This window comes from Phycomyces blakesleeanus, assembly GCF_001638985.1.
Source record: "Phycomyces blakesleeanus NRRL 1555(-) unplaced genomic scaffold PHYBLscaffold_3, whole genome shotgun sequence".
Lineage (NCBI taxonomy): Eukaryota > Fungi > Mucoromycota > Mucoromycetes > Mucorales > Phycomycetaceae > Phycomyces > Phycomyces blakesleeanus.
Window position 1 is genome coordinate 1,444,099 of NW_017265136.1, and position 19,976 is coordinate 1,464,074.

At 38.5% G+C, this 19,976-nt stretch overlaps 8 protein-coding genes across 8 annotated transcripts; 3 read left to right on the top strand and 5 right to left on the bottom strand.

The window, feature by feature from the left end:
* Positions 1-193: 193 nt before the first annotated feature.
* PHYBLDRAFT_107113 (glycosyltransferase family 15 protein) lies at positions 194-1,805 on the top strand (the record flags this gene model as incomplete). Its single annotated transcript, XM_018427977.1, has 6 exons — positions 194-738; positions 836-918; positions 1,017-1,201; positions 1,275-1,360; positions 1,459-1,628; positions 1,708-1,805. 6 exons carry the CDS (start codon positions 194-196, stop codon positions 1,803-1,805), a joined length of 1,167 nt encoding a protein of 388 aa, XP_018296627.1.
* A 218-nt stretch (positions 1,806-2,023) lies between these two features.
* On the top strand, positions 2,024-5,176 carry PHYBLDRAFT_185260 (hypothetical protein). Its single transcript, XM_018439051.1, has 15 exons — positions 2,024-2,092; positions 2,155-2,224; positions 2,378-2,449; positions 2,531-2,646; positions 2,834-2,933; positions 3,024-3,112; positions 3,246-3,340; positions 3,408-3,579; positions 3,659-3,715; positions 3,773-3,841; positions 3,924-4,441; positions 4,525-4,603; positions 4,714-4,749; positions 4,842-4,981; positions 5,053-5,176. Exons 1-15 carry the CDS (start codon positions 2,062-2,064, stop codon positions 5,116-5,118), a joined length of 1,710 nt encoding a protein of 569 aa, XP_018296628.1. The 5' UTR covers positions 2,024-2,061; the 3' UTR covers positions 5,119-5,176.
* A 220-nt stretch (positions 5,177-5,396) lies between these two features.
* Positions 5,397-6,879, bottom strand: PHYBLDRAFT_185261 (p53-like transcription factor; the record flags this gene model as incomplete). Its single annotated transcript, XM_018439052.1, has 2 exons — positions 6,712-6,879; positions 5,397-6,594 (listed from the first exon to the last, which is right to left on the bottom strand). The coding sequence occupies exons 1-2, from the start codon at positions 6,795-6,797 to the stop codon at positions 5,397-5,399; spliced, it is 1,284 nt and encodes a 427-aa protein (XP_018296629.1). The 5' UTR covers positions 6,798-6,879.
* Positions 6,880-9,903: 3,024 nt separating this feature from the next.
* Positions 9,904-10,899, bottom strand: PHYBLDRAFT_90328 (hypothetical protein; the record flags this gene model as incomplete). Its single annotated transcript, XM_018443749.1, has 4 exons — positions 9,904-10,055; positions 10,098-10,400; positions 10,542-10,574; positions 10,683-10,899. Coding segments are annotated over 4 exons (705 nt in total), but the record flags the coding sequence as incomplete, so codon positions are not given.
* Positions 10,900-11,497: 598 nt separating this feature from the next.
* PHYBLDRAFT_140660 (hypothetical protein) lies at positions 11,498-12,500 on the bottom strand (the record flags this gene model as incomplete). Its single annotated transcript, XM_018430442.1, has 3 exons — positions 11,498-11,734; positions 11,994-12,046; positions 12,215-12,500. The coding sequence occupies 3 exons, from the start codon at positions 12,498-12,500 to the stop codon at positions 11,498-11,500; spliced, it is 576 nt and encodes a 191-aa protein (XP_018296631.1).
* Positions 12,501-13,083: 583 nt separating this feature from the next.
* Positions 13,084-13,853, bottom strand: PHYBLDRAFT_163693 (hypothetical protein; the record flags this gene model as incomplete). Its single annotated transcript, XM_018434856.1, has 4 exons — positions 13,084-13,184; positions 13,260-13,314; positions 13,344-13,536; positions 13,798-13,853. The coding sequence occupies 4 exons, from the start codon at positions 13,851-13,853 to the stop codon at positions 13,084-13,086; spliced, it is 405 nt and encodes a 134-aa protein (XP_018296632.1).
* Positions 13,854-14,268: 415 nt separating this feature from the next.
* PHYBLDRAFT_157590 (hypothetical protein) lies at positions 14,269-15,051 on the bottom strand. Its single transcript, XM_018433645.1, has 2 exons — positions 14,635-15,051; positions 14,269-14,470 (listed from the first exon to the last, which is right to left on the bottom strand). The coding sequence occupies exons 1-2, from the start codon at positions 15,040-15,042 to the stop codon at positions 14,342-14,344; spliced, it is 537 nt and encodes a 178-aa protein (XP_018296633.1). The 5' UTR covers positions 15,043-15,051; the 3' UTR covers positions 14,269-14,341.
* A 3,555-nt stretch (positions 15,052-18,606) lies between these two features.
* Positions 18,607-19,861, top strand: PHYBLDRAFT_122026 (hypothetical protein). Its single transcript, XM_018428844.1, has 5 exons — positions 18,607-18,737; positions 18,791-18,902; positions 19,005-19,081; positions 19,220-19,311; positions 19,390-19,861. The coding sequence occupies exons 1-5, from the start codon at positions 18,648-18,650 to the stop codon at positions 19,787-19,789; spliced, it is 771 nt and encodes a 256-aa protein (XP_018296634.1). The 5' UTR covers positions 18,607-18,647; the 3' UTR covers positions 19,790-19,861.
* Positions 19,862-19,976: the final 115 nt, after the last annotated feature.

Consider the following 19,976-nt stretch of genomic DNA (forward strand, 5'->3'; position numbering starts at 1 on the left):
CTTTCGTTTTATACTAATAGCCCTTGTCTTGCTCGGGGCTACCTGGGTGTTTTTGCCACAATCCAGGCAGACAAGTTATTCGCTTGGGTGTACTACTTCAAAGGAATGTTATAATCTCCTTATGTCTACTGCACGATACGTAGGAGACAGTAGTCTTGACTACTTACCGGCTCAGCTTCACCAAAAGAACCGAATGGTTGATAATCTGGAACTGGATCCGATTTCCAAAGAAAAAACAGAGAATAAAGAAGAGCAAGTCGAATTAAATTTACCTGGGCCGACTGAAGAGGAACCCAAAGCACCTGTCTTATTGTCCCAAGAAGAGCAAGAATATGTTCGTCTAACAAACACAAGTCGGCCACGCGTCAAGGCAGCATATGTAGTCCTGGTGCGTAATTCAGAGCTTCATGCGTTGCGGTCTTCAATGCGGTATCTGGAAGACAGATTCAATCGCAAGTACAACTACCCGTGGATCTTTCTGAACGAGGAGCCGTTTACAGAGGAGTTTGTGAAATTGACCCAACAGATGACCAATTCAGAAACACATTATGGTCTTGTGCCAGAGAAGCACTGGAGCTATCCAGATTGGATCAATCAAACTCTAGCCAGGGAGTGTCGCGAAACAATGGCACATAATGGTATTGTATATGGTGGAAGTGAGAGTTATAGACACATGTGTCGGTTCCAGTCTGGATTCTTCTTCCTTCACCCCTTATTAGATGGGTTGGACTATTACTGGTAAGTGCATGTGGAACTCATTTTTTTTAAAAAAGCATTCTATTTTGTGCGTCTAAATTATGGCTCTAATCATTCTGTCTGTTGGTGAAACAAATAGGCGAGTCGAACCAGGTGTTAAGTTCTCTTGTGATATTGATTACGATCCATTCCAATTGATGGTTGAACGTGATCTCAAGTATGGTAAGCTGGTCAAATACAAACTTTTTTCTGTAAAGCAAAAAAAAAATGTTGACAAAATCTTATATATATCTCCATCTCTTTGTGTATATACATTGTAGGTTTTACTATTGCACTAGAAGAGTATCGCTCAACAGTACCTACTTTGTGGGAAACTACCCTAGAGTTCATAAAGACCTATCCCCAATACATGTATCCTCGCAACAAGGCCGATAGTCTATTTCGCATGGTAACAGATGACAATGGACAATCGTATAATCTTTGCCATTTCTGGAGTAATTTTGAGGTGTGTAGAAATTGCTTCTTCTTTCTTTTGGAAATTATGTGTACTGATATTTGAAATGATCATTTGTGCATAGATTGCATCGGTCAAGTTTTTGCGATCAGAAGGATATCAAGCTTACTTTAGACATCTTGACCGTGCTGGAGGATTCTTTTATGAAAGGTACGAAAAGCTACATGACTTTATATACATATATAATATAATATTAAGTGTCTGTTGTCTTGTTGCTATTGTTGGATTATATTATGTTTTTTTTATAGATGGGGTGATGCTCCTGTTCACTCTATTGCTGTTGCTTTGATGCTGAGCCAAAAGGATGTTCATTGGTTTTATGATATTGGGTACAAACACGATACATTTGAACATTGTCCAACAGAACCAGCTTGGCTGGTGCATGGCAAATGCTACTGCAATCCGCTCACTTCATTTGGTAATAATTTTTTCTTTCTCTTCATCTGCCGCACTTTACACCGACTTTTGTTAACGCATATATATATTAAAAAAAATAGTGCGTGATTCTGGTAGCTGTACACCAAAGTACCTGGAGATCACCAACTCTTCAACCGACCAGTACATTGTTACTCGTCCAGATAAAATTTTAAAGTAGCTTAAATACTGTTCACTAAATATATATATATATATATAAATAATAATTATAATAAAAAAATCAAATTCATTTCATAGTAAACCCAAAAAAGTAAATCATTAAAAGCACATTTCACAACTCATCTCCAGGAAAAACTTATCTGATTCGGTGATCCAAATACTCCGCATGTAACTCATGTGGCTTGTGGCTCTCTTGTTCGAGACGGAAAAAGCGCTGGACGAAGCGAGATTAGGAAAAGGTGTCTTGTTTTTGCCCAATGTCGACTGAAGCCCCCACTCAATTTTCGTGTAAGATTGAAGAAAAGACCGTAGGCTAAAGAGCCTCATCATCTGATGTTTATAATGTGTAGATCGTGCTCAGAAGGAGCTGACCATCTGGAGTGGATATCCAGAGTATCAGCCTCTCAAGACCTTCGAAAAGTAATACATACATCTTTTTTTTTTAAAAAAAAAAGGGAAATTCGGAATGAATGAATTTAAGAATCTAATGGTTTTTTTCTTTATGTTTTCCCTCTTCTTTTTTTTTAAAAAAAAACCAAAAACCAAAAACAATTGAAATGAACTATTTAATAGGCCTGAGACTGCTACTCGTGCTTTTCAGTATAGCAAGTACGGTCATGCCTATGCTTATGCTACTAACGAAAGGTATGAACGATTGGAATAAATTATAAGAAGAAAAGGTACTGCGGAAGCTATAATACTTACTTTATTTTATCTGGGCTACAGCGTAAAGGTCTATGATGCGGGAAGTCTGGAGCAGTGGTGTGAGATCAAACGCCCCAATGTTATCGATCTCTGGCTCTCTCCTCAGGGCAGCTTCGTTGCCACATGGGAACGACCTAGTAAGTACAAATAAAATAAAGAGGGGGGGGGGGATATGAGAAAAGCTACTCTTATTTTTTTTTTTGAATCCAAGACGGAACACTAACGCAACAACGAATTATATTTAATTTCAATTGCATTGCAACCATATTGAATTCTTCTTTTTTTTTTGTATATAAAATTTATTTCGATCGTACTTTTAATTAGCCAAGTTGGAGGATGGCTCTGGAAGCCGTAACCTCATCGTTTGGGATGCAAAGACAGGCGAAGAGATTGCTTCATTTTCTCAAAAGGCTCAGAACAACTGGTAAAATGAACGGAGATCATTCAGTAAAAATTTGGATGATAGAAAACAAAGCAAAGGGGTTTGAGATTTAATGCTAGTAACAATAATTAGGAATTTCCAATGGACCGATGATGAGAAATACTGCGCTCGTATGGTGACAGGAGAAGTTCAATTTTGGGAGAGCAGAAATGCTGGAAAAGGTAATGTGATCAACATAAAATATATAATCTTAAAGGAAGAAGGGGGAGGGGGTATGAAAGACATTATTTTATATATCATGTATATTGAATTTTTCTTTCTTTCTTTCTTTATTTATTTATTTATTTATTTTAGCCGTCTGGGCAAGACTCAAGTTGGAGGGCATTGCCCAGTTCTCGCTTAGTCCCGGAAAATCCCCTGCTGTTGCTGTGTTTGTTCCTGAACGCAAGGTAAGGCTTCTTTTTGGACAGAAAAAGCAGAACCTAAGATGGGCATCTTTTGGTTTGTTTGTTATAGGGAGCACCTGCGATCGTTCGTCTTTTCAGCGTCCCTAGCTTCAACCAGCCCTTGTCCAACAAGACTTTCTTCAAGGCCGATCGTATCCAAACATTCTGGAACGATTTGGGTACAAGTCTTTTGGTCTTGACCCAGACTGATGTTGATAAGACTGGAAAGTCATACTATGGAGGTAAAGCTTACAAGACAGTAAATGTGTATAGATCTATATGGATCATCAACCAGCCAGACTAACCTAAAATATTTATTAGAAACCAACCTTTATTACCTCGCCGTGGCTGGTACCTTTGACTGCCGTGTACCTCTTGGTAAATTATTTCTTGTAGATGAATTTGTATATGCGTCTTAATAACCCAAAATTACAGATAAGGAGGGACCTATTCACGATGTCACCTGGGGACCAGACTCCAAGGAATTTGTTGTAGTCTATGGATGTAAGTAACATATTTTTCTTGATATATGTTTTAAAGAAAAATTAACATTTGATGCTTATTCAATCGATTGCTGATTGATTAGCCATGCCCGCAAAGTCAACTCTGTTCGATCACCGCGCCAATCCTGTACACAGCTTCGGTATTGACCCCCGTAACTTTGTCAAGTTCAATCCTCAGGGCCGTACTATCTGTATTGCTGGTTTCGGAAACTTGAACGGCACCATCGATCTGTGGGACCGCAAGTCTTTGACAAAGGTCAAGTCTTTCCAGGCACCAAATGCTTCTCACTGCGAATGGTCTCCTTGTGGTCGCTATCTCTTGACAGCAACCTTGACACCTCGTCTGAGAGTAGACAACGGTTTCAAGATGTGGCATCACACTGGTACTCTCATCTATGAAGAGAGTGTCAATGAGCTCTATCAGGTCGGATTCCGCCCTGAACCCGCAAGCAAGTACCCTATGCGTTCAATCTCACCTGCTCCTAAGCCTATCAAGGTTCTCTCGACCTTGAATGCTGATGTGAAGCCTATCGCAAAACCTCTGGGCGCATACCGTCCTCCCCACATGAGAAGTGGCGGTGCCCCTACCAGTCTTGCTCAGGTAAAAAAAAATAACAACAGTAGTCCATAATGGGAATATTGAGATCGAAAATTGAGTTTGTAAGAAATTGACATGTTGTACAGAGAGAAGCTGATATGGCAGCTGGTCGCTCTACTTCTGGACCTCGTAAGATTCCCGGTGCCCCCGTTGGCGCTAAGTTTGGTAAGCTCAAAAACATATATCTACGTTGCTTCTTGTTTTGTTTTGTTTTGTTTTGCTTATATATCTTCTGACATCTTTTATTTTATTTTATATATATATATAACATATAGCCTCAAAGAACAAGAAAGATGGTAAGAAGGAAGCAGGTATGTGCAGATAGTTTTCTTCTTCTTCTTCCTCTTCTTTATAGCTATAATAACAAGCTAAACCGATATTATTATTATTATTATTATTGTAGCACCACCTGCTGCCGCAAAGCCTACTCCTGTGAATGCAGAAGAGACCCAAAAGAAGATTAGAAACTTGGAGAAGAAGCTTCGTCAGATCAGGGAACTCAAGGACAAACAAACCAAGGGTGATACTATCGAACCCGCTCAGGTAAAGTATATATATATATACATATTTAAAAGGATCAAAAACAAGTACTACTTTACTAACAAATACTATAGCTCCAGAAGATCGGCACAGAGCCTTCGGTGATGAGAGAATTAGCTGGTCTCCGTGCTCTTCTTTAGAAACAAAGTGTGTCAACAAGATAAATAATGACAAAAAATGTTTATTTTATAACAAGAGAAATATGGCTTTCTCTTATCTGTTGTGCTGCGTGTTTGTGTTTGTGTGTGTGTGTGTGTGTGTGTGGTAGTGGGGTGATGGGGTATTGATATATGTATATGTATATATATGTGTGTGTATATATATGCGCTTTTATATATAACCTCTTTTTTTTTAAAGAAAAAGAAAAAGAAAAAGAAAAGTCAGAGACAACGGACTAAAAGACGACAGCCAGCCACCGTCAAGAAGAGTAGGCAGTAGGTTTAATACTCTTGAGATCTTCTTCTGTTGACTCTTTGATGTTCGGTGGTTGTCCTTGATAATAATAATTATGAGAAATATATTCTTGACGATGTTGAATTGGGTAATAAGGAGTTGTATTCTGCCGATAGTTCATGTCATCCCTGTGAGATGGTGTTGATGATGCTGGAGGTGGTGGAAGAGGCAATCTGCTGTTATTAAGAGGTTGCCTTTGGGGATCATAAGCCGGCAAAAAAGGATTAAATGCCTGGGATTGAAGAGTTGAAAAGGGCGAAGATGACGAAGAATCGACTCTTGAGTGCGGTGGAGTCAGGTGTTGTGAAGGAGGTATAAAGGACACAAATGAAGGATAAGGTTCACTAGGGCGGTTAGGCAAACTCATATAACGGTGGTGATGACGATGGCGTTGAGTGGGTTGGATAGATTTGTCTTGGAGCTCTGCATAGTGACCAGGACTGCGGCCGCGGACAACAAGAGGAGCCGAAGCAATTGACATTACACGAATTGATCCTGTGGCTGTGTTTGCCAAGAGATCGACATTAAGACGGAAATACTGCTGAGCTGCACGTCGCTTTCCGTTATTAGCTGTGGCAGTCTTGAACTGGATACGTTCAAAGAGTGCGAGATCAGGCTGGATGGTATGAGGTGCTCCTAGAGTAGTTCCGCCTGTATCAAGGTTACCGCCTGCTCTGATCGTACAGGGTTGAGGAGTGCGCTGAGGTCCTTTGTCGCGCTTTGGTGTATGTTGAACAAGTTCGATATGACGACCTCCTTCGGTAACATGGGCCCATAGATTGACAGAAAATGACAATATCTGCTCTCCGGTTGACTTGACAACACACTCAACATCGGGCATCTCATTTTCAAAGTCAAAGCTTGCGCTGACCTGGAAGTAGTTGCGTCTGTAGCATGTCCACTCAAGATCCTGAAGAAAAAATCCACGGTCCATTCTAGCCCACAGTCTTGGTCGTATTTCACGATGGTTTTCTACGCTCACAAGTGATTCATACTCTGTGGCGATTCCAAAAGGGGGGCCGATTCCATTTTCATTATTTGTTATATCCAAACTTTCGTCTACGGATGACAACTTATAATCAGGGGGGCCAGAAGCCATTCTGTGGCGTTTGGTGTGTGGACCCAATGGTAGGGGCGTACTTGGTTCAGATAAAGACTGAAATCTAATATTGGTCTTGGTGTGAATCCACAGTCATAGTCTATTTGACAAAAGACATTTTGTTTCTTCTTCTTCTTCTTTCTTATATATATATATATATTATTATTATTATTTAACAAACCCTTGACGTGTTGTTTCGGACGCGTGAGACGGGTTGTGGTGTGAACCAAACGTGGTCTCACCTCTTTGTATGGCAGTATCTTGCATAAGTGTTTTTTGGGATGGAATGGAATGTAATGTAGGTATAGATGTAGATGATTTTTTACTCAATATTATCAAATATCACAGCAAGATTTGTGATTTGGACAGAATGGCAAGATGGCTAGCAGTGAAGAAAGAAGGGGTTAATAAAAAAAAAGAAGGGGGAAAAGGTTAGGTGTTGTCCAAAAAAAAACAAAAAAAGCACATGACTTACACTCGATGCGGCTCTGCTGTATTTTCACCAATTGTTTGCTAACTGTCAGTACATTTCCTACACACTAGTAAAATATACTTTCACGCACCTCATCCAAGTTTATGAATCTAATTGGATGAGGTACAAAAAATTAATAATTGGATAATAGGGGTAAAAGCTTGACCATGACTACATTTATAGGAACCTTAGTTTCTGTCGTTTTTACCTAGAAATACATGTAATTCACGCTTGATTATCCCGAAACATTAAAATACAAGCTTTAAAGAAGAGGTCCTTTATGTTCTCCTACTTCTTTTATAAACATATATATATTAAAATACTAACCACAAATGATTAAAAGGTTAAATAAATGATGGTATTAAACTAATTTACTGCTATAATAAAAACAAAAGGAACATCGTAAATATTCCTTTGACATTGACAATCTTTTATACATGCTATATAGCCTATAAAATGTAGGCAAAAGTAGAAAGAATGAAGAAAGATGTTTATTTTCAAGACAAATTTAGTATTAAAGAAGTTAATAAATATTATATCCTTGGCTACCAACCAGACATTCAGTTGTAATTATTATCATTCAAGTAGCTAAAAAGCAGCTATTTGTCAAAGGTAGCTGCCAATGAATATTTTTATCAGGTTATATATATATATTTGTAGATGTGATCTTTAACTGCCAGAAAATACAGGAATATTATCAGGTTTATTCAGTGGAGTTCTCTATCCATTTTCAAAGGACAAGTTTTAGTGTTCTTCTTGGTCAACTGATGCCTGTGCATAAAAAAAAAAGAGTCAAATTTCTTAAAGGCAATTACTGTGTCTTACAGTCATCAATGCCGACTTTAACCAACATTATAGGATCAATAGATTACTCTTGTATAATGTAACCAGGTATCTTTCTGCTGTTTTACTCGCCATGAGAAGAAGAAGAGAGTGTATGGAGAGTTGGATATAGAAAAAGGTGTTCATTTTTGACTTGAAATAAAGGGACGAAAATCAATGCTTAATTAAAATCCTGGTCTTTAAACAGTTCTAAAAACCCAACAAAAAAGAAAAAAGAAAGAAAAGCTTGCCAAAATCTCTTGCTCAATTTTCTTCACCTCTCCTTTTTTATTATCATGGTATAAGATCCACTTACGCTTAAAGGCTTGTAATTTAGAGATTTATTAATCCGAACAAATCGAAACAACCAAATGTTTTTGTAATTTTTTAGTAACCATATATTTTATTATAGATAGTGTATATATTAATACGATCATTTTTTTAAAAGAAAAAAAAAACCAGAAAAAAAATAGGAATAATTTGTGCTATTGTATTGTTGTATTGTATTGAATGAAAATATATAGTATTTAATAATACGAATATTAAGATTGGATTTAGGGTATCTTGTTGGTTTCGTGGTAGAGCAATATATATGAAAATTGAAATGAGGTGACTAATCTATACGGTAAGTTGACCAAGTTCATTAAGAATAGTGTGGTAAAGATTGGCGTACACACGCTGTCCATTGATTTCATCTTCAGCTTCCTTGACCTTGACTCCTAAGCGACCACCTGCCCAACGTGCTTGATATATCATTATAGTAAAGTGCAAGCTATCTTCTCTGGTTTGAATATTTAGTGGAGCAGAAGTACTGGTTGCTACCGGTATTGGTGTTTGTGAGGCTGGGGTAGCTGAGGTCGCTGAGGTCGCTGTTGTTGATGGTCCATGAGGCTCATTTGAGTTTTGAGTGTGAGTGCTATCAGAATGCCCGGAAAATCCTGAGTTTGTCGTAGTTGCATCCACCATAGGTTGTGTGAAACGTGTCCAGTCAGGGAAGAGGATCTCGCATTCAAGGGTAAACGGCTCGCCTGTTGGACGGGTCTGGACAGCCAATCTACTAAGCACAGACTGAAGATCTTGTGCCATCTGCGCGGGCGAGACACGGAATAGATGGCGACGGCTAAAATTAAAAAGACTCTTGGGGTGCACACTAACAGTAGGCATGTTTTCTGATATTTCAGTTGATCCTACACAATCGAACATTTGATTTAAAACTCATGATAAACAACAAAGTACAACAGAGCCCGATAGCACAGTTGTTTCCATTATTGTTATTATTATTTTTAAAAATAAATAAATAAATAAATAAATAAATAAATAAATAAATAATGACAATTTACCTGATTCAATACTGTGACCAATCAGCATAGTCTCGGTTGAATGAGGCCTACTTCGAGGTGCTTTATTTTTGTCATGGACAGAATGTGAGCGCAGGATGCTAAGTGTCTTTTGAAGTGTTTTTGGGGTAGATGTTGCAGTAGTGGTTGTGGGTGTAGCTGTGGATATAATCGCAGTGGTAGATGTAGGAGAAGTAGTATGAGCTGAGCTAGTGGGGGTTTCTTCGTCTTCATGAAGGGGTCCACTGAGAAGCATGGCTCCAAGACGTCTGGCTGCGTTCTTGCTGCGTTCCTTGAGATTATTGGCTTTCTCAGAAGTGGAGCGAGTAGGAATCTGCATGGAAGTCGCACGGCTGAGCCCCTTGGATTCTTGTTCGAGAACGGCTTCATGCTTGGCTGTCTTGGGTATGCGTTCTGTTCGGCGACGGGTAAGGCTAGGGTCTGAGCGTGTCTGGTAATGAAGTCTTGCCTCTTGAACGAGGTAATATATGGACACCAATGGATCGTACATCGCGGGTAATGTCTGTGGATCATCTTGGGTAGGACATGGCTTCTTTGTACTCAGAAGCCGCCAGCGAGGTGCTGTCAATGATTGGATATGCAACTGGTGGAGTTGATAATTATGATCAATTTGAGCGGCTGCTTCCTGATAAGTCTTGGAGGCAAATATAGACGTGAGTTTGGATAGGATGGCATCAGGTGTACCAAGACCAAATCCTTGCATGCCCTGAATTACTGCAGGATCTGGAGTGGTTAGGGGTAGTCTGTGTGGGAGATGATTATCGACAGGTGCATCGTGACCTTTGTTGAGCCAGGGATGGTTGCGAACAAAGCTCAGGTCTTTCCTCTGGAGGGGATCGACGACAAGAATGTTTGATAATAAATGAATGCAGTCTTATGGGATCAGTCCGAAGTTGTGATATAATATGTACTTACCTTTTGAAAGATGGTCTGGATAAACAACGACGCCTGCTTTTATCTTTGCATGCAAGGCTGGCAGACTTGTGTCATCAAAAGGTACTCGGCCACACACCAATACATACAGCACAATTCCCAAACTCCAGACGTCTACTTCGGGTCCAATATACTTGTGTGCCTGTAGTAATTCCGGTGCAGCAAAATAGAGCGAGCCGCAGAAAGTGTTTAGCTGGCGTAAAGGCGAGTAGATGTTGGACAGCCCAAAATCAATGATCTTTATGTTTTCGTCCCGGGTGATCAGGATATTTTCAATCTTGAGATCTACAATTCATTAATTATTTTGCGTCTCTTTTCCCTGTGCCAGCCTCTTTATTCTTTATCTCTCTTTTGCTTATTTTATATTCTTGTGTATCACAATACATCTTTATAATTATCTTGTATACAATCTCTATTTGTTCTCACCTCGATGTACAATAGAATTCCGGTGGCAATAATCTGTTATGTTGAATTGTTTTCACAAGTACATTAGCCCCAGCTGAATCATTTGGAGTGCACAAGAAAACAGGAAGAACAAAGATACCAAATACGTTTCTTTCAACTTACCAAGAGCACTGACAATCTGTCTAGAGAATTTTCGAGCTTGTTTCTCACGCAATTTTCCATGACTGATAATATAATCTAGTAGCTGACCTCCGTCTACATACTCTAGAAACATGTAGTATCGGTCACCTTCGGTCATCCACTCTTTAAGTTGGCAGATGTTCGGGTGACGCAGCAACTGCATGATCGCCATCTCTCTCTGTGTACGATGCTCTCGTTCACTGGGTGTGTCTTTTGGATCTTTGGGGGGAGCTTGTGAGGCAGGAGTGGGGATGGAGAGATCGATCTTGGGCATAATCTTGACCGCATACTTTTGGATCACACACTTATTTTTTTAGTTTTGATCTGTATTTTTATTTTATTTATTTTTTGAAATCAATACTTTAAGAATATCCTTACTTGACGATGGTCCGTATCTGTCAAGCATTCGGCCAACTTGACTTTTCCCATACTGCCTGCTCCCAAGGTCTTTTGGTAGATAACATAATTTTGAATCTTTTGCATCTTGCGTTTGTCTGATGCAATTCGATCGTCTTTAATCGCCTGTTGGTGAGCCCTTGCCGACATGGAGCGTTGGACAAGAACTTCGGGGTCTCTTGAACATGGTGGACCGGTAGTTGGAGATAATTCTGATGCGGTCATGAAAATAAAATAAAATAAAATAAAATGAAATGAAATAAAAAAAAACAAAAAGGGGAAGAAGAAGAAGAAGAATAAAAGAAAAATTTAAGAGGGAAAATGGGAAAGAGAAAGAGAAAAGAGAAAAGAGGGCCAAATTGGAGGTCTGTTTGTGTAACACCTTGAAAGGCTAATTATATTTATTTGAGCCTGGCTTGGTCGCTGGCTGGGTTGATTAGTTGTTGGTTGGCTGACTGACTGACTGTTTTGATGCATGCGGGGAGAGTCTTGTGGGTGCGGATGTACTTGTTCTCCAGATGCAGCCGTACAAATTCACAGGTGGGGATCACCTGATATCCAGTGTCGACTGCCCAACCAAGTGCTGTTCCAACAAGTAGATCTCCGATAGCTTGGTGCCGATAGGCTACCGGGATTTCCTATTGAATACACATATGATTGTCATTGGTTACCAAACAGATGGAACAAAATACATAAAATACATAAAATACACACAATACACACAATACACACAATACACACAATACACACACAATACATACACAATACATACACAATACACATAAAATATACAAAAGAGAAAAAGAAGTACAGAAGCCAAAAAATATATATAGATAAATCTATGCTATGAACAAATGACAGTAAAATGGTAATAAAGAGAAGAAATCTACTTGCAACGTGATAAAACTCCACAACAGTCGGATATTGGGTTGGCAGGTAACACAATGCAGCTTCATTTATTTTAAAATAAAGACATATAAAGATATAGATAAATAAATATAATATGATAATAATGAGGCTCAAGCTTTTCTTTCTTTTTTTCTTTTTTTTTTTTTTTTTTTTTTTTAAATAAAATAAAATAATAATTAATATTTTCTTTTATATAAGCAATTGCTTACCTAGAAGGCCAGCCTCGTTGAGTAAAATTGTAAACATTCTATATTTCTTGTCGTGGATAACATCAGATTGTTTAAATTTGCTCGGACAAGGCTTATTAAGCATCACTGCTCTGGTTGCGACCATATCAGCCGACTCATAAGAAAAATGACCAAGAATGATTGTCTTGAAAGGAACTACAGACCACAGACTATGGTAAAGTGCCTGTCGTCTATGGCCTGGAAACAAAAAGTCAAAGGGAGAAAATGGCTTTGGGCGATTAACTTGATCATTAGAGACAGGTGTCATTTCAAAGTTGATGAATAATAAACAAAATGAGTAACAAAAAAAGCAAAGCAAAGCAAAGCAAAGCAAAGCAAAGCAAAGCAAAGCAAAGAGAGAGAGAGAAAGAGAAAGAGAGAAAGAGAGAGAAAAATATAATATTTTTTGTATGTATGTATATATATATATATAATATAAATCTTTGTATATTTCTTTGTGTGAAAATGAATAAACTTATATGTGTATATGTATATTGTAAAAAAAAGAAAAAAAGGAAAAAAGAAGAAGAAAAAGAACAACGAAAAAAAATATCTGTAAAGAAGTGTATGTGGGTAAGTACACAAAATATATATAAATATATATACAGTGTCTCCACCCCCAAATTTCGTTTTCCAATGAACTTGGTGTGGACAGACTAAAAGTTCAAAAAAAAAAGGGCAAAAAAAAAGCAAATTTTTAAGTCATATAATTGGGCGAGAGGTTTAATTAATTTTGCCCTTTTTTTGCTCTTTTTTTTCTTGAAGGTTCAAAAAAAGGGTAAAAATTTTAATCGACTCTAATTAGCTAGTCTTCTTCCGTTGCCACTAGGATTGAGAAGAGAAGCATTTTTTTATAGAGACGTGCCATATAATGAGAGGTATAGAAAAACTCGCAATAAGACGTTCTCACTTAATGACAGAGACGGGATTATAAGCACAACTTTGAACTTTTCTTTTGTTTAAAAAAAAAGGTGTGGACAGTCATAAATTAGTCTGATTGACTAAGTTCTGGATGAAGTTATTTTACCCTTTTCTTGCCCTTTTTTTTGAACTTTTAGTCTGTCCACACCAAATGCTTTTAACTACACATGGAGATATACATATATAATACCTTGGGTGTGGCCATGAACGTTTTTTTTTTTAGTTTAGCTAATGTTTTAACATCGTCTTTAACATCTCGAGTCGATATCGCTACTTGCTTCAGATGAATACGACGCATAAAATATATCCACTCTACGTCTATTGCATAGATTATCCACCATCTTTTGAATATTTTTACCTCTATGCTTTGCGTATCCAACAGACTTGCGAATATATCCAGTCAAAAGATTTTTTTTTCAAATTTGTTGGTGTATAACTTCACAATCTTATATCGCTAATTTTAAGGAGACGGCATTTTTATTCTACCAGACCACAGATCGCGACCTTTTTGCCGGCATTTAATAACTCTATCTGGTCCCTAAGGATCTATTCTTATTATAATAATTAATACTAGTCAGAATACAAAATATTCATAAAGATGTTATTTTGAGCTTTGCAAAAAAAAGTGGATGATAATTACTTACCAGTTTGTGCTGTCAAACTCTGGGAATATAAGTTGGTGAAGGAAAGAGAAAGACATGATACGCGTAAGAAGGCCAATAAATAGTGAAATGTCCAACAAGATTGCGTCACACTCTAATGACAACAACTTCTTATAATCTTATGTATAACTGGCTACTGATATAGTGCATATGTGTCTAACGATTATTTCTTTATTGTCAAGTCTAAATTCAAGGTTATTAATTGAATACACAGGATTTGGTTTTTTTTGTATGAGATAACATTTCATTATTAAGTTGGCTAAATACAAACTGTGGCTCTTAAAATAATGAGAGTTAAGTGCCCGGGGAGAGATATATAGACACAAAGTAGTAAAGCTACTGCATACAATTTATATTGACTATCTATCTGTGTGTATGGGAAGGTGTGGAAAATTGGATGATAAAATAAAATAAAATAAAAGGTATATAAATATATATAATAAAAATAAAAATAAAATAAAAAGCTTATTATTTTCAAAAATAAATAAAATATTTAACAATAGTAAAAGTACTGCCCAGTACATTTTTAGCAACGACAAGAGAACTTGCCCATATAATAGCACACTGCCATTAGTAGCACAATGACTGAAAGTTGTGGACCGGTAAATGAGAGATCATCACCCAGAATGATCACATAGCTATTCCTTCGTACAGGCTGTACACCAGAAAAAAAAAAGAAACAGAAAAGAATATTAATGACAATACTTTATTTTAGTCGTCGATCTCTTTTGTCGTACACATCCTATACATCGGACCACGCTATCTTCTTTGGCCTTTTTTTTTAAAAAAAATAAATAAATAAAAGAAGTATAATCTTACCTCTTCAAGTTTACTTTGCTCAACTGCCAAAGGTTTTTCACTTGGAGTATTCCATGGTGGTACTGGTAGTAATTCTACAGGTGGTTGAACCAATGACTTTCGTGCTTTCCGTGGAAACGGCAAGGGTGGGATTTCCAATGTGAGTGGTGGCCGAGATAGGGTATTGTTATTGGATTTGGATTTGGATTTGGATTTGGCTTTAGTATTCGTATTTGGATTGATATTGGTATTGGTATTGGTATTGGTATTAATCGTTCGGATACATTGTCCATTGCAACTGTAACGACTTTCTCCTTTGGGTACATCTTGGCTAGGCATCAGAATAATCTCAATCGTATGTCCTTCCAAGACATCTCCTTCGGTGTAAACACAGATACCCATAGCATCCGGTCTCAACTCTATCTTCATTTGACTAGTCGGTCGGCTAAATATACTAAACCCTTGAGAGTACAGAGATTGATGCGTACGAATATCAGTACACCAAAGCGCAGCATTCGACTTGTGTTGTCTAGAAGGTGTGCACTTGGCAATGTAACCAATGTGATATGTCTTGCTCTCGACGTCAAAGTTTTCGTAAACAATCTTGCCAGCAACACGGCGGATGTAAGGTGGGCAGCCATGTTTATCAAGATAATCCTGCATGCGATCAACGCAAGCCGGTACTTGGCTAGTAAGTAGGCGAACAATGGCAGGCGGGAGCGGTGTCTGTCCTGCCATGTCCATCTGGCAGACAAACGTTGTCTTGATACCCGCAAGTTTACCTTCAGAGTTTCTCGTGGGTACCAAAATCCAACCATAGAGGGCCATCTTGCCGCGTATAGATGCCTTGCTTTCAGGAACCAATACATCAGCCACACTCGCACTCGCCACATGAATTGTTCCTGTAGCTGCATCGCTCTCCAGGGCCGTCAATAAAGAAAAGTCTCGGCTTTGAATAGGAAACACGGTCCGCAGCTGTACATGAGATAAATACTCCTTTTGTGAAAACCGTTCTACAAACACGCCACTCTCAAAGTAGTCGTCCCCTATTTGAAATCAGTTGGTCAAATGAGATTCAACAACATTCAACAACATTTATATTCATCTTGCCAAAAACCCCCAACTCCTTACATAACTTGCGGGCACCAAAACACTGGATCACAGAGCATACTTGTTCGGCAGTCCATGGTCCACTCAAAGTCGTCTCGCCTCGCATGATCGGCAGAGGTGAACCCTGGACTGATTTCGTATAAAGCCGCACATTGTTCTTTTCCCCACTCGGCTTCCAATCATCCAGGTCATCAGATGCCAATTGCTTTAACAAATCCATGCACTGTCGTCTTGTGGATCGATGTCGGCTTGGAGGATATAATTTCACCGCTGGATTGTGCAAGGTACTCGGGAGCGGTCTGGGTAGCTTTTTATAGTCCACCGTGTCTTCGATGTTTTGGAGCGTGTCTTGGGATGATCGGGCATCAGACATAGACCATTGGGTATCAGAGGTAGAAGAAGTAGACGATCTTTCGTCAGAAGTAGACGATCGAGATGACTGTGTGGTGCTACCAGTGGTTGTCCCAGCCGAAGCACGGCTATAAGGAGAAGTTGAACGGGTAGGGATATCGTTGGCAAATTTTACTTGGCGAGTTGTGATCTCCTTGGTAGGTGGCTGGAGAGAAGACTTTCGAGGCGGTGGTTGAGTAAGAATACCGGTGTGGTTACTTTGTCCAAGAGTAGCCCCTTGAGAAGGTGCTCGTTGGGCATAAATCGATCTACGCTGTTGACTATATAATACTCTTTTATCAGAAACAAGTTCCACTTTTTTTTTAAAAGAAAAGAACTATAATCAAACGTTTTCTTACCTAGGAGTTGATGTTGAACGGAGTGATACGAGTGGGGGTTTGATAACAGATGAAGGATGAATTGGCTGTGGAGTAGGATTTGTGGCGGCTGTAGCACGGAGGCGATCTGCTTTTTGTTGGAGGTAGGTATTGACTGCAGCAATTACTAATGGTCGTCTAGCCAGAGATTTCTTGGTAAGTCCAGGGATCCAGCCCTTTACACTTTCTTGGGTAATATAGGTAACTTTTGTGGATGGTGGGCTGGTTTGAAGTGGTTTCAATACCCAGCCTTGGAGCTAAAATTATTGGTTTTGTTATTAGATTTATTATTACTTGTGTACGTATCTTTGCGTATGTTTCTATACCTTTACTTGGTCTCTTGTTCTTCCTGCCACCTTTGGTATCGATGGTGTGTCTACACTTGTACACACAAATATAATCACCCCGTCGCTTGAACATTCGATCTTTTCGACTAGAGAAACATCTCTATTTCTGATCAATTTTTTTTAAGCAATAATAATTAAATAATTGTTTGCTATTGTTGTTGTTGTTGTTTAAATATGTAATTATCATATTACTTTGATGTACCACTGTTTGCTCGATATGATTCATAAGTCAAAGATGTTGTCTCGTTGAGGTTCTCTACAAGGCGTCCTTCTTCAAAACTAAACATACACAAAACTAATTCATTCAATTGTTTCTTTCTTGGGTTATCAGACTTACTTTTCATCCCACAATTTGCGCATTCCAATCACATAGAATACAGCCTGAGGAGAGAAATTCTGGATTACGGCTTCACCTCGGAATATCGCCACCTTTTCGGCACCCTTTGTCAAGCGTGGCTGCATCATATAAACTGTTACCCCACTCTTATGCTTCAACACCTTTTTCCAGTCGTCTTCGTGCATCAGTTGTTTCATTGTCTGGATTGCCTGATCGGCTTGGTTCGCATGGTACACACTTGAACGTAGTACCTGGTGAAGCGATTGAGAAGAAATTTCTTTACGTTGTGTGTCGTTGTGTCCTGGATCGTCGTCATCGCTGAATAGGTAGGTACCGAAATGGGAATCTGGTCGAAGAAAACAATGATCAGCGTCGGATTCTCCCTCGGTTGCAATTCCACTGTCTTGTTCTATTGCAAATCGAGACTGGGATGCTGAAGCTGGAGACAGCCCAAGAGAAAATGTAGGGTCGTTCCGACGCTTCATATCTTACTGTACTCTTGTAAGATATAGAGAGTTCTGTCGAGTAACCGAACAAGTGATTGTGCGTTTGTGTTTGTGTTTATGTGCGTATTTGGATAATTTATTGTGGTGTTGTTTGTTGTGGCGCAAATAAGTTATGTTTGGGATTCGATTCGATTGTATTACTGCTGGAAGTGGATTGATGGTGGGTGCTGGGAGGGGGGGTATAGAGAGGACAAAAAGATGTGATAATAAAATAAGATATAAATGCAGTATAAGATGATTAAATGATGGAAGAAATTGTGTGTATTAAAAAAAATAAAAAAAAATAAAATAAATTATAAATTTTATCTGTTAAACTGAAATTTTGCTGTATTTTCAGGTGGCGGCCACACCCTCACATTCTACAACCAAAGCTAAAGGCCGATGGAAAGTGTAACTATTGATGAATTGGTTGCGCATGTCCGTTGCTTGTTTTTAGGCTGGCCAGCGTACTGGATTCTTTCTTTTTCTATTAAGGAACAGATACAAGCCTTTATAATACAGAATGTATAATTTCTTTATAAATAAGCATTTTGTGTATAACGACCATATACCTATATATATACACACAGACTCATATTCGATTTCTTGTGCTTATAAACAAGTGTACAACTGTATGACAATAGTACTCCTTTAATTACAGTCATTTTCAGGCTTAAAAATATTTATTCTTTTATTAACATAAGCTAGTCTAGCTATACAATTCATATCGATTCTGAGCTAAGAAATATCTTGGCTGAAAATAAATGACGCCAAAAATAGTGAGAGAAAGGAGAAGATGGGTCGCAATACGTGGCATTACTTAGATTGAACACGCGCCAAATTAGCACCGGTGTGTTGAGATCGACACGAGGTCGAGCCTTATTGGATCCCTTTCTAGGAATGAAGTCCATCGGAGCTTCGCCAAGCACTATAATTAACGTTTGTCTCTTCTTTGGCATCTCCAGTCCTGTCACTTCTTATCCTCATCATGTCTGCCATTACCGAATTTTCCAAGCGCGAATTTCCCAAGACTATCGTTCTTTTCGACGTTGACGGAACCCTCACTCCAGCTCGCAATGTAAATTTCTTAATAAACGCGTATATTGGCCTTGATATTAATACTCGTATCAGCATGTCTCCCAAGAAATGCTTGACACTCTCAAGGCCCTTCGTAAGAAGGCTGTAATCGGATTTGTCGGTGGCTCTGACATTAGCAAGCAGTACGAACAGTTGGGTGATAACAGTAAGTCTGGATCAATTTTTGTCTTTTGTTATGAAATTTATAAATAAATAAAAGAAATTAATAGGATTTTAAACAAATCTTTAACATAATGAATCTCTCTAGTTCTCAATGACTTTGACTATTGTTTTGCTGAGAACGGCTTGACTGCATACAGACTTGGCAAGCAGTTGGCATCCCAGGTAAAATAATCATCCTCATCATGAGTTTCTTTTTCTTTTTCTTTCTTTTGTTTGACGGATTCTTAAAAGAAAATAATAATTTTGTTGATTTCCTTACTCACAATAATTGCATATATTTTATATCTATATTGAACACAGAGCTTTATTGAGTGGATCGGTGATGAAGAATACAACAAGCTCGTTAACTTCATCTTGCGTTATATTGCTGATATGGATATTCCCAAGAAGCGGTAAGAAAATGATACCAAAAGTGTGGGGACTTTGGAGACTGAATATCGATCTTAACCCCTGATTTTCTGTTTTTGAAGTGGTACTTTTGTTGAGTTCCGCAATGGTATGATCAACGTTTCACCCATTGGACGTAACTGCAACCGCGATGAGCGTAACGAGTTTGAGAAGTATGACCTTGAGCGTGGTCTGCGTAAGAAGTTTGTCGAGGAGCTTAAGAAGAACTTCTCCCACCTTGCTCTGACATTCTCTATTGGTGGTCAGATATCTTTTGATATCTTCCCTACTGGCTGGGACAAAACTTACTGCTTACGTCATATTAAGCAAGAAGGCTTTGATACTATCCATTTCTTTGGTGACAAAACTTTTGCTGGTGGAAATGACTACGAAATCTACTCTCATCCCGATGTTACTGGTCATGCCGTCAAGTCCCCCACTGATACCATTCGCACCCTCAAGGAGCTCTTCCCTGGACTTTAAATATTTTACATTGTTTCATTCATCTAATAAACGTCATACACGCAGTTATATATATATAACTGGCACACACATATGTATTGGGTGCTTTTTTTTTAGTCAGACACAGCGTGAGATTTTGGGGGTCAAGAATAAGCGCTTATTCTTGTTTATATGAATGCGGAAATATTATTTCTATTTTTTTGCCTTT